The sequence below is a fragment of the Mus caroli genome, chromosome 19 (assembly GCF_900094665.2).
Source record: "Mus caroli chromosome 19, CAROLI_EIJ_v1.1, whole genome shotgun sequence".
Lineage (NCBI taxonomy): Eukaryota > Metazoa > Chordata > Mammalia > Rodentia > Muridae > Mus > Mus caroli.
The window spans coordinates 44,267,836-44,281,022 of NC_034588.1; the positions used below are offsets into that span (position 1 = coordinate 44,267,836).

Sequence of the window (13,187 nt, forward strand, 5' to 3'; positions counted from 1 at the left end):
CCCCTGTCTGTCTTTCTCTATCTTGCTTTTCCCCCCCCCCCCCCTCTAGGTTTTTTTTTTTTTTTTTTTTTTTTTTTTTTTGTCAAGTGCTCTGTCTTACATGTACTACTGTGGTGGTTATTGCTGTGTTTTGGGCTTGATATCAATTTATTCTTTTGAGTAAGGTTATATTTTTGGTATATAGACTGAGACCACCTGATGTTTTTTCTACAGTGTTAACATTTTTGAAATGCTACAGTTTATAGTTGATTCTTGGTAGCATTTACATTACTCTTACTTTTGTATATTAACAGTAAGATTAATCTATGTACATAGGTGGGTTTTCTCAAGTATATGTGTGTATATACAGTTCTTTCTTCTGCAGCACGTGTGTGTTGAGGTGTCAGTGCACAAGTGTACAGAGGCTCAAGGTTCACTTGCTCTCTACTTGATTCATTTAGGCAAAGTGAGAGTCTGTCAGTTGAACACAGCTTGCTGGTTGAACTAGTCTGGCTAGCCAGCTTGCTCCAGGAACCCTAGTGCTGGAATACAGGCAGGCTACCACGACTACATAGAATTTGCGTATTGTTTTGGAAATCTGAATTCAGATCCTAATGCTTCTCTGTAAGCCCTTTAAGGACTGAGCTATCTCCCCAGATAGAAGATGCTTCTGTAGTCCAGACTAGAATAGAATTTGTAGCCCAGGCTGCCCTTAAATTTGTAGTCTTCCTGCTTCTGATTCTCAAGTGTTGAGATTGCAGGCTTATGCCACCTTGCCTGGCAGCATAAGTATTGTGTGTGTGTGTGTGTGTGTGTGTGTGTGCACCTTTATTCATCTGTGTTGGATATATACCTGGGAATGGATTTTCTTGCTTAGAAGTATTTTTGTGAATTTGCACCCCCACTAGGAGGATTCTAGAAGTATTCTGGTAAATTTTTGATTACTATAACCTATTGAGTATAAAGAATAGAGTATTATTTGGTTTATGATCCTGGAGTTAGGCTCATCTAAGAGCTTGCCACAACATCTGCTTAACATCTGGTGAGAGCTTTTATGGTAAGAAACATCATATGGAGACAGTAAATGTCAAGACTTGCCTAATAGCCGAACTATTTTTCCAGTAATCTATTAACCCATCAGTGGACTCTGTTTACTGAAGCAGTTTCTGACTACAGAGTGTGTGCAAGGAAACTTCTTGATCATGACAAACTCATTTGAAGCTTGACTATGGCAGAGCCCTTAGGATCCTGGTGCTTCCTTAAGTCCCATCTCTAGATATCATTTATGTGTGAGTTTGGGAATTAAATTTCCTGCATATGAAGTTTAACTCAGACAGTATAGTGCTGGTAAGGACCAGAGTTCAATCTCTTGAGTACCTGTGTAGGCATAATTTTTGCAACTTACTTTTAATAAGGGTTTAGCCTCTCCTCTAGCTCACGATCCAGCTGAGGTAGTGGAAGAGAAAAGTTATTAGGATATGGGGGAAGTGGACCTGTTCAGCAATAGTTCTTTGGGGTCTAGCTCCATCTTCTTTGTCAGTAGTTCAGTCCTGTAGCAAACACCAAATACAACTCAGCAGCTGCAGACCAGTCCTCTAGGCATACAGACTACACACATGAACTGGCAGCTACAGTCCAGGCCTTTCTGCAGGCAGACACCAGGTAGGAACACCAGCCGGCCTGAGGTGAGGCTGTGGAAGTGGCAAGCTGCCGCAGGAGCCCCATGAGCAGTTCTTGGACAAGTTTCTCTGTCTACTAGTGAAGATCAACAACGCTATGTAAGGTGAACCAATACATGTGTGTTGTCAGTGAAGAATAGGGAGGGGAGCAGACCAAACCAAGGCTCAGTGCTCATCTCCCACTGTCTGTAGGGTCATATTTATACTCTTTCATTAAAGATTCTTTCATGTGTTTGCTATATCCAAACATCCTTTCACCTGTGTCTGCTTCAGGAAAACATTCTTTCCCTTGTCTGCTTTAGCGTGTGTGTGTGTGTTTGCACACGCCAGTATACACTTAAATGAACTTGTGTACACACACAAACACACGCAGAGTGTTTTATCCAGCTATTTTCTAAGTCAGTAAGAGAAACAGTTCTTTTGGTAAGGTCCACAGCTGCTTAGATGTACGATGCTGCTGCTACTGTATAAATGTTGCTTCTTCATTATAAAAATTATAAAAAAAATTTGTTATATACTGAAATGGGAACAGAAGGGTTTTAAATTTCAGAAGAGCTTCTAATGGATGATACTAACCCAAACTGCTGAATTTATTTTTATTCCAAAAACATGATCTTAGAAGGTTTTAAGTCAATAATCTTAAGATTATGAAAAGAAAAGTGTCAAAAGCAAGACAACTTACTTTCTACCCCTCCATTTTCTTGTTAGCTTTTTGCTTTCTGTGTGGCTATAATTACTTAGGTCACATACAAGGAGTAAAACAATATTTAGCCTTTCTTCTTTTAATCTATAAGATAGTGAGTCAGCTTTGCCAGTTTATCAGCATATTTCCTCACATGTTTTCCTATAAATTAGTGCTAGAATATTAGGAGTACTTTCTATGGAAAATTATTTGAATTAGTACTCCTTCTCTCTCATTCTTCCTTCTTCCCCCCCATCTGTTTTCTTCTCTCCCTTCCCATTCTTTCTTCCTTTGTCTCATCTCACCTGTCTCCCTCCCCCCCCCCATATGCTTGAAAATTGTGGACTTTTAGAGGTAATATGTATTTCTATATTAGCATAATGTATGGAATGTGCAATGTGTACAGATTAGTTAAAGATGAATTTTTAAAAAACTTTTTAAAAAGATTTATTTATTTACTTTATGTATATGAGTACACTATAGCCATACAGATGGTTGTGAGCCTTCATGTGGAATTGAACTCAGGACCTCTGCTCACTTGGGCCCACACTCTGCTCCAGCCCAAAGATTTATTTATTATATGTAAGTTCACTGTAGCTGTCTTCAGACACACCAGAAGGGGGCATCAGATCTCATTACAGATGGTTGTGAGCCACTATGTGGTTTCTGGGATTTGAACTTGGGACTTTCGGAAGAGCAGTCAGTGCTCTTAACCGCTGAGTCATCTCTCCAGCCCCAAAGATGAATTTTTGTTTCTTATTTGAACAGGTAAAAGACAACTTTTTTTATGAGTTAGTTTGATCATATAACAAACTGTAATATAAATCTTCATTTATGCCATATGAAAAGAGTGGCATGATGAATCTTGGGAGAACCTGTAGTGCCTTATCCTGCAGCTGTGGTCTCCATGAAGTCTCCATGGGTTTCCCGTCTGCTTCTGTATCAGTTGTATTCAACCTGTGTATAGAAAGAATATCTTGTATATTGTATGGGTGTATCACCTACAGAGTATAAAGCCTATGGCCTATGGCTTAGGCAGAAAATAGAGATGGGACATCTGGGAGGAAAAAGAATTTTGAGAATGAGCCAGGTGGCCGATTGGGTTGGGAAGATGTAATGAGATGGATGCATAGTACTGGAGCACAGGTAACCAGGTACATGGCAGACTGTAGGTTAAAATAAGTAGGTTATCTTTGCTTATGATCTAGTCAGAAAGAGCCTACCTATATGGCCAAGGTATTTGTTAAGTATATATTGAGTCTGAGTCTTATTTCTGGGAGCATGGGTCTGGGAGGAAGAACAGGAACCTAACTTATACAAAAGCTTATCGTGAAAATATTGTAGAATGGCTGTACAAATTATTCACATTTTTAAGATTTTTTTTTTTTTCTTTGAGACAGGCTCTTGTGAAGTAATGCAGACTGGTCTTGAGCTTGGAGCCCATGTGTTTTAGCTTCCTAAGTTCTGTGGTTACAGTTATGTGCTAGAATGCCCAACTTTTTTCTAATTTTTTTTCATTGCAGTAGGATATATATATATATCATCTTTATCCCTCTATTTTTTCAGTATTGGACCTGAATATTTCTTTGTGTGTGTGGGGTGGTGGTGGAGTGATGGACTTTGAAACAGGATCTTGCTCCATAGCCCAGTCTGGCATGGCTCTTACTGTGTCTAACAGGCTGTTCTTGACCCCTCAAGTTCTCCTTGCTTACCCTTCCTAATGCTGGGATTACCAGCACGCATGACTATGCCTGGCACACCTTGATTGTTCTTTGTATGTACTGTTAAGTGGGCTTAAGTATGACAAAAATGTTCACCACCACTCCTACCTGGCTACATAACTCTTCAATCTGTAAAACCAGAACTCTTCCCATTGTGGTGGCGCACGCCTTTAGTCCCAGCCCAGGAGGCAGAGGCAGGCGGATTTCTGAGTTCGAGGCCAGCCTGGTCTACAGAGTGAGTTCCAGGACAGCCAGGGATATACAGAGAAACCCTGTCTCGAAAAAGCCAAAACAAAACAAAAAACAAAAAACAAAAAACAAAAAGACAATAATGTCTATTCTTTCTCCAACCCTCGGCAGCCATTATTTCACTTTATGATTTTGATTGTTTTAATTACACCATATAGTATCTATCATTTTGTGATTGGCATCTTTCAGTTGCCTTGTTTTTAGCTTCAGCCATTTCTAGCTCATCAGAATTTCTATTTTTTCCCAGCAGTGATGTGCATGCCTTTAATCTAAGCACTAGGGAGGGAGAGGCAGACAGATCTCTGAATTCAAAGCTTGCCTGATCTACCAATCGATAATTCCAGGACAGCCAAGGCTACACAGAGAAATGTTATTTTGAAAACAAACAAAAAACAAATCTCCCAAACCAACCAACCAAAAAACCCCAAAAAATCCAAATGTAACACCAACAAGAAGAAATAAATTTCCACTTTTTTAAAGATCTAAATAGTACTCCTCTGCATATATTCGTATATTTTACTTAGCCATGCCTTTGTGGGTGGGATTTTGGGTCATTTCTACATTTTAGCTATTGTAAGTACAATTCAAGTGGAGCAAAGTTACAGTTACAAAGTAGCAAAAAAAAAAAAAAAAGAATTTTATGGTTGGGTTGGAGATAACATGAAGAACTGTATTCACAGGTCAAGGCATTAGGAAGGCTGTGAACCTCTGGTCTAGACTGTCTGTCCTGCAAGCCCCTGGGATCCCTGTGTCTGCCTCCCCAGTACTGCTTTTATACGGGTACTGGGGGCCTGAATTCAGGTTCTGGTGTTTGCATGGCGAGCACTTTACTGACTGAACCATTCCCTGCTTCTCCTTCGCTCAGTTTGAATTACATTTTTATTTTAAACAATTTATTTTAATCATGTTTGTGGGTATGTGCACAAAAGTACAGACGTCAAATCCCTTGAACTGTGGGGACTGAACTTGTATCCTTTGTAAGAACAGTATGTGATCTAACTGCTGAGCAGGTGGTGTCACAGCCAAGGAGTCATTTTCAAATATTAAGCATTTCACCTCATGTATTCTTAAATTTTATTTATTCTGTATGTGTGTGTGTGTGTGTGTGCAAGCACGTGTGTGCTATGAGACACATGTGGAGGTCGGGAATAGTCTTTTTCTAATTTGTTTGCCCAAGGGATCAGACTCAGGTAGTTAGTCTTGGCAGCAGGTGCCTTTAGAAGCTGAACCATCTCCTTGGCCCCCTAAATGTATTCTCAGAGTTTTATAGTTTTAGGTGTTACATTTAGATTTTCTAAAGGTTTGAATTTTTGTGTGTGATACTGGATAAGGTACTAACCTAGTTCTTTGCATATAGATACTAATTTTCCCAGCATGATTTATAGAAACAACTGTCTGTCCTGTTCCCATCTTTAACACCCTGTTGAAGATCATGGCCACACGTGCGGAGCTTTTCTCTGAGACTCCATTAATCTGTCTGTCTTCATACCCATGCTTATTTTGATTACTGTAGCTTTGTAGTAAGTTTTGAAATAAGGAATTATGAGTCTTTGAGGTTTGTTCTTTTATAAGATTGTTTTGGCTATTTAGGGTTATTTGAAATCCCATTTTTTAGGGTGGCCTTTTTTATTTCTGGAAAAACCTTGAGATTTTGAAAGAGTTTACACTGAATGTATATCAATCTGTTGGCAATATTAACATTATTGTCTCTAATCTGTGAGCATACAGCATGTTTCCATTTTTTAATGTCTTTTTCAGTAGTGTTTTGTTGTTTTCAAGAAGACAGCTTTTCTGTCTTGATTAATTTTGAAATGTTTCATTTTTTTACAGTGCAGTTGTGAGTGCAACTAAGAGTCTTAAATGTTGAAAGGATTTAGTTTTCTTAAATTAATTCTAGAAGGTAGAATACCTTTGTCTTATTTTTAAAATATATATCTTGAAACCCTCTGTTATCTCAGTTTTCCATATTTTATCTCTCAGTGTTGCTCTTAGTATGTTCAGGCCACTCAGAGGCAGCACTCTGAAGTAAGTGGGACAGTGATGTAATCTGAGAGTTGTAGACATTTTAAGCGTCCTTATGCTCTGGACAGTTGGGGTCTTACCACTTGTTGGTGGGTAGAAATTACACCCTTTGCCTTTGATCCCCTCAGAATCAGAAACGGCCAAATTAACAGAATCAATATTAGATCAGTATTAGGGATTGGATTTCATCTTTGTCTTTCAATATTTTTAATTTAAAAATTTTTTTTACAATTTATTTGATATTTATCCTGCATGGGGTTTAACCTTTCTCTTTAGATCGACACCTTTGTGAGGCTGGAATCAACTTGATTTTCTTTGTAGAGCATTTACATTTCTTTCTCTCTCTTTTTTTAGGTGTTTTAATTTCCTGCTGAGATTCTTATTAAAATTTGCTTGTTATAAAATATCATGTAGTCTCAGAAAATGTGGAGCTATGGAAATAAAAGAGGATTTAAAAATTCCTCACCACCCAAGAAGTGTAACCACTGTTAAAAAAGTAGTGTGTGAGAGCCTAGTTTTTACTCTCCTTCATTTAAACATAAAACCAGTATAGAGAACTCAGGTAAATTATGTTTTCCCACAGCTCTCTATTTATGTAAAGTAGCCATACTATATTGTTAAGTTTTGCACATATAAATATAATGACTTTGAATGTCCGTGGCTGATTCTTGAAACCTTTTATCAAGAAAAGTTATATTTTAAATTAATGTTTACTACTTGTTATCCTATTCTTGTTATTAATACTTGTTTAACTATTTCATGAAGTCTTTATGTGGGGCTGATAGAACATGTATTTAGCATCAAACAAGACAAGATAAAGCTAACTAAAAATACCTTAAGATTCAGATTAGGAGTTTTCATACATTTGGTTATTGTGTAGGTGACTTTTTAGGGTCATGGTATTAACCGTGCGTGTTTTGGCTTGGCTGTTCTAGAGTTCTTTGGAACCAGATTCCAATGAGTGATTATTTTCAGGCAAAAAAGTAATAAGTCTTTTTTTGTATTTTTTTTCTTTTTGTGCCAGGAATTGGAATTAGGGCCTCTCAGATGCTGATAAGCATGCCAGTGTGTAGAGCTATACTTCCAGCTTTTTGATACACTAATGTAACTTTGTTTGTTATATTAGGCAGAAAGATACCAATGTTGGTTTAATATTATGTCTAGGGCAGTGAGATATAAGAATTTGTTACAGTAAGGAATTTTAGAGATTACCTAATGCTAGTTACTTTTTTTCCTTTGCTCCATTCTGTTCACTAGGGCAAATACTTCACTGTGCTCAACTCTGTCAGGTCTGATTGCTTTGGGTCAGTTCTTTCTACAGTGTTAGAGTAAAATGGAAGGAGAAGGGCTAATTAATGTCTGGGTGATTTTGTATGCCTCAGAGGAATGTATTTTTTAATTACTGACTCAACTGTAGGACTTTTCTAAGGGACAAACTGAATGCCTTGTTTTAATAGTGGTGATAAACTTCTCTATCTCTATGTCTTTTTTTTTTTTCAATAACTGAAAAGTAGTAAAGTGGGAGCTGTTTTTGTCAATGCCATTTTAGAATTGCTGTTGACCAGGTCTCAGTCATCATGTAGCCATTCCTGCATCGTTAATTCACATGTGTGCTTAGTGCTATAACAACTCCTCAGGATTTCAGCGTCTAAACGATCGTAAGGTCCTTAGGAAGAGGCAAAGTGAGTACTACTTAAAATTTCTCTTCTGTGGAAAGTTCAAGAGAGCATCAGCAGTATTGCCTACAAAATGGGAGTCATTATCTCCCAAGAAGATCTTGGAGAGGAGTGCTCATTTAACAAATGCTGAGCCTCAGTGTGAACACGTGTTCTTCTCAACACTCCACAGTGGGAAGCAGGAGGAACCCTAGGTTAAGGCTAGCCTACACACTGCCACAGGATCCCATCACAAAGCCAGTCACCCAGCCAGCCAGTCCTCCAACTGACCAAAGTGTCTCATTGCTAAAGCATCTAATGATCAGAGGGAAAACAGAAATATCTGATAATGGTTAGGTTAATGTTATTCACAGGAATCAAATTTAAAGTTTCATATATTCACAGGGATAATAGATATAAAATAGCAATTTGGATGGATTGGAAAATTTTAATTAGTTCTTTTCCTTTGGTCTTGAAAATAATATTTTTTGAAATAGGGTATAGTTTGGGTTGATACTATGTAGCTCATGCTGGTCTCCAACTTGGAAAAATCCTCCTGCCTCAGCCCCCAAGTGCTGGACCCAACTTTTGTTTTTTTCAGTAATAGTGTATCTTAAAAGGAATCCTAGATTTGATAAAATTTGATAGATTAGGATATTCTAGAGTGTCAGAATAGTAATAGGAAACATTGTATTTTTACAAGTCTCCACCCCCCAGCCAGATGTTATGGCTACCATTTCATTTAAGAAATGTTAATTGGTCAATCTTAGTGGCTGAGTTTCCATTTTGGAACTGTACTATGTGATTTAAAAGGGTTCTTATTAACGAACATTGTTTTTCTAGCATTGTAGACAGTGCTTTGATAACATTTTTATGTATGAATTATTTATTTTATGAAATTATATTCTTATGATACAATGTGGGACGTAAGTATATGATATTCCCATATTGAAGCTATGCACACCTTTAGACAGATAACAGGCTTGCATGTCGATGATGGAGCAATGAAGACGGTAGATGGATCTGACTTCTGACTTCTGGTATTTTCCACAGTAGTTGAATTTTCTAAACAGACATGCACGTAAAAAGTGGGTTTTGGGTTTTTTTGTTTGTTTGTTTGTTTTTGTTAGTTTGTTTTTTTGAGATGACATCTCACTATGTAGCTCTGGCTATTCTGGAAGTGTATGTAGACCAGGCTCGCCTTGAAATCAGAGATGCTCCTGCCTCTTCTTTCAGGGTGCTAGGATTAAGGGCATACACCACCATGGCCAGCTTGTAGCCAGTGGGATTTGAACATGCATATATCCGCTCATTGTTACTTGTTAGTAGTTTTTATACTTGATTTTAGCTGAAAGACCAAGAAGTGACTGTTAGTAGTTTTTAAAACGTGCATTTTATCTTTTTAAAGGTAATAATACAGTTTTGATAAAATAATGACACATAATATTAAAACATCTTATAAAAACAACCTAATTCATATTTTAAGGTCTGATTCCTAACTTTTAAAAAAGTAATCTTGAGGTGGGTGAACCTCCTCCCCCCAAGATTAGACACTTTCTACAAAGCCTGGTACTCAAGTTTGAATCCTGAGACCTACATGCTAGGAGAGACCTGACTTCCAAAAATTGTCCTTTGCATTCCATATGTACACATAGGTAGTATTCACTGTTAATACACAACAAAATAAATAAGATGTAATTAAAAAGTAAAACAATAACAGCAACAGCAAACCCAGATCTTGGCTTCTACTACTTATTCAGATCTTTAATTTGTAAACATTGGAAATGAGAAATTATTCAGCTAGAGGGGAGGAAAATGGAAAACAGCAAACGGAGCAAGGAAAAGATAACCAAACAGCTGGAAAGGAAGTGCTGAAAGCCTAAAGGATTAAGGAGTTGGCACTGAACCTGTACTGACTGGGTCTGAGAGGCAAACTGATCTAAGATGGATTATTAGGAGAAAAGCATACAAACTTCACAAAGTTTTCCATACATAAGGGAACCAGGACTCAATGAAATGGTAACATACACATGGTTCAGATTTTAAGTTGATCAGAGCCAATTGTGGAAAGCTACACAATGATGGACAAAGATTACAAAGACAGTTTTGTTTTGTTTTTAAAAACAAGGTCTACCTGTATGGGATTCTCTGGGCTATGGCTTCTATTAAGAATATTCTACTAAGAATAAAATAGGGCTAGAGAGATGGCTTTAGTGGTTAAGATTGCTTACTGCTCTTATTAGATGATCCAGGTTCAGTTCCCAGCATCCATATAATGGCTCTTGACCTGTAACTTCAGCTCCAGGGAATCCAGTGTTCTCTTCTGGCTTCCATGGATTCCTACACACGAGCGCATACAAACTCGTACAGGCACACACCTAGAAACAATACATCTTTTAAGAAAAGAAAACAAAGAAAAATATGTTTCCTTTGGTGTACAAAGAAAAGGTATCTTTCTTGCTTTTCTTAAAAAATACTGAAAACTCTGTTTTCAGGAATGGGGATGGTGAGAATTTTTTTATGTGTTGTTTTTCAAGGCCTTTAGTTGAGAGTAACCCTTGTGTCAGTGTGGTGTAGTTGGAATATTCTTAGACAATAATGATTAATGTGAAAATGGGCTTGGAAACATCTGGATTTAAATCCTGATTCTGCCTCTTGCTAAGCTGTAAGACTGGAGGAAGCCTGTTACCTACTGTCTTAGTTTGGGTTTTCTGTGAAGGGACACCATGACCATGACAGCTCTTAATAAGAAAAACATTTAACTGGAGCTGGCTTACAGTGCAGAGGTTTAGTCCATTATCGTCATGGCGGGAAGCATGGCAGCATGCAGGCAGATGGGTTGCTGAAAAAGAAGAGAGAGCAACACTGGACCTGGCTTGAGCATCAAAGCTCACCCCCAGCGACACACTTCCTCCAACAAGGCTGCACCTATTCCAACAAGGCCACACCTCTAATAATGCCACTCCCTATGAGTCTGTGGAGGACATTCTCACTCATACCACCACACCTGTTTGTTTATTTTCCTTTGAAGTAGGGGTAATACAATATCATGGTGTTATTTTAAGGATTAAATCATACTACTAATAATGGCTAATACTTTTGAATTCTTAATATATATGTAAGACATTATATTAAATGCTTAATTTAGATAATGCATATAATTAGTATGCATTATCTTAGTTCTGAAAACTTGTGAAGTGTAGGTAAAATTCACTGATGAGGAAACTAAAGCAGGAATTTAAAAACATTTGCTATAAGCAACATAGCTTAGAAGTGGCAGCTGCAGACTCTGAGCCCCTATGAGCCACTGAGACAGTGGGTGCCGTCCTATTCCTTGTAAAGCTTGGAAGCACTTAGCCTTCTGCATAGCAAGTGGGACTTATTTATTTTTTTGAGGCAGGATCTTGCTTTGTAGCTCTGGCTGGCATGGAATTCTCTGTAGACCAAACTGGCCTCAGGCTAGTGTTGATTCTCCTAGCTCTGCCTCCCAAATGCTAGAATTCGAGGTGAGAACTATTTCACTCAGTCTGCATAGTTAATACTTAATGTTTAAGTTATCTTTTAAAAATAGCGTATAGGAGAATGAGAAACCATAGGCTGGGAGAAACTGTTTGCAGAAAACATGAGCTGAAAGTTTGAAAACTCTAAAACTCAATAATTAGAAACTAAACAAAACAATAAAACATGAACAGTTACCTCATCAAAGAGAATATACAGAGAGCAAGTAAGTACCAAAAGGATGTCCCATCATATGTCTGTTGTGAATTATAATTTGAGACTTTTAGAAATTACATGACCAGCATTGGGATGTGGAGCAGTATCATCAGTAGTAGGGATGCAAAATGACACAGCCACCGTGGAATTCAGTGTGGCAGTTTCCTGTTTCCTTCAAAACTAAGCCCTCTGTATACTCCAGCAGCTATGTTGTTTGCTATTAACTCAGTAAATTGAAAATGTATCTGTATTATCCACATGATACTTCATAATTCCCAAAGTTGGAAACTGTCAGCATATATTATTAGTTAGGTGAAAGGGTAAACAAACTGTGGTACATCTAGACAGTGGGAGACTATTCAGCACTAAGAAGAAACCATGAAAAGACCTACAGGAACTTTAAATACCTAGAGTTAAATGAAAGCCAATCTAAGAAGTCTGTGATTCCAACTATGTGCCATTCTGGAAAAGGTAAAACCAAGGAGGAGGTGGAAAGACGAGTGAGGTGACTAGCCAAATGGCTACATTTTGTTACACATTTGGTAGTTCTCAGTGTGTAGCACCAAGACTGAACACTAATGTGAGCTGTGCACAGAAATGGTAGTGGTGTGTTAACGTAGGCTCATTGGCAAATGTCCCAGCCTGGTGCAGACTGAGGTGGGGTGGGTGGATACACAGGAACCTCAGCTGCTTCTTGGTGTTGATGAGAATCTAACGTTTTCTTTTCTTTCTTTTTTAAACATTAAAATGTAAATCAAGCATTTAAAGTGTGACAGACATTTCTGATATCTTCATTTTTAGGCCCAGAATAAAGAGACCAATGTTTTAGCTGCTGCAAAGGTGATTGACACCAAATCTGAAGAAGAGCTTGAAGATTATATGGTTGAGATTGACATATTAGCATCTTGTGATCACCCAAACATCGTCAAGCTTCTAGATGCCTTCTATTACGAGAACAACCTTTGGGTATGTAATTTTCATTCCTGAAAAGAGAAGCCAAAGTGATTTAATGTCCTAACGAGGTTGTGGAAGCCCATTTTGTGTGTTACCTCTTGTATTTAGTTACATGTAGTACTTGATTGAGGGTTCATCTGCCAGTGAGGGTCATTAGCAAGTTTCAGTGGATGTTCAGCATTAGATTTCAGATTATGACATTTTATCATAAGTATTTGACACTGAATCTAGGTGGGAGAGGTTGGTCAAGGATATTAACATTTCTAAAATATGTTTGTCATTTCAATTTAGGTATTTTAAATATTTTTGGAGAGTTTTTCCTTCTTGGTTTTTTGAGACAGGGTTTCTCTGTATCCTGGCCATCTTGGAGCTCCCTCTATAGATCAGGCTGGTCTCAAACTCAGAGATCCACTTGCCTCTGTCTCCTAAGTGCTGGGATTAAAGGTGTGTACCACCACTGCTCAGTGAAAATTTATTTTTCTTTGTGTTATTTATAATTTTTATCATAAAGTTTTATGAATCATACAATACT

General features: G+C 37.8%; 1 protein-coding gene across 2 annotated transcripts in view; it reads left to right on the forward strand.

Annotated features, from left to right (window-relative positions):
• Slk (STE20 like kinase) overlaps positions 1-13,187 on the forward strand; it is a 58,053-nt gene that overhangs the window by 7,270 nt on the left and 37,596 nt on the right. For both annotated transcript variants that reach the window (XM_021151432.2, XM_021151431.1), the window contains exon 2: positions 12,503-12,667. In XM_021151432.2, coding sequence (XP_021007091.1) covers positions 12,503-12,667 — 165 coding nt within the window. The remainder of the gene's footprint in view (positions 1-12,502; positions 12,668-13,187) is intronic.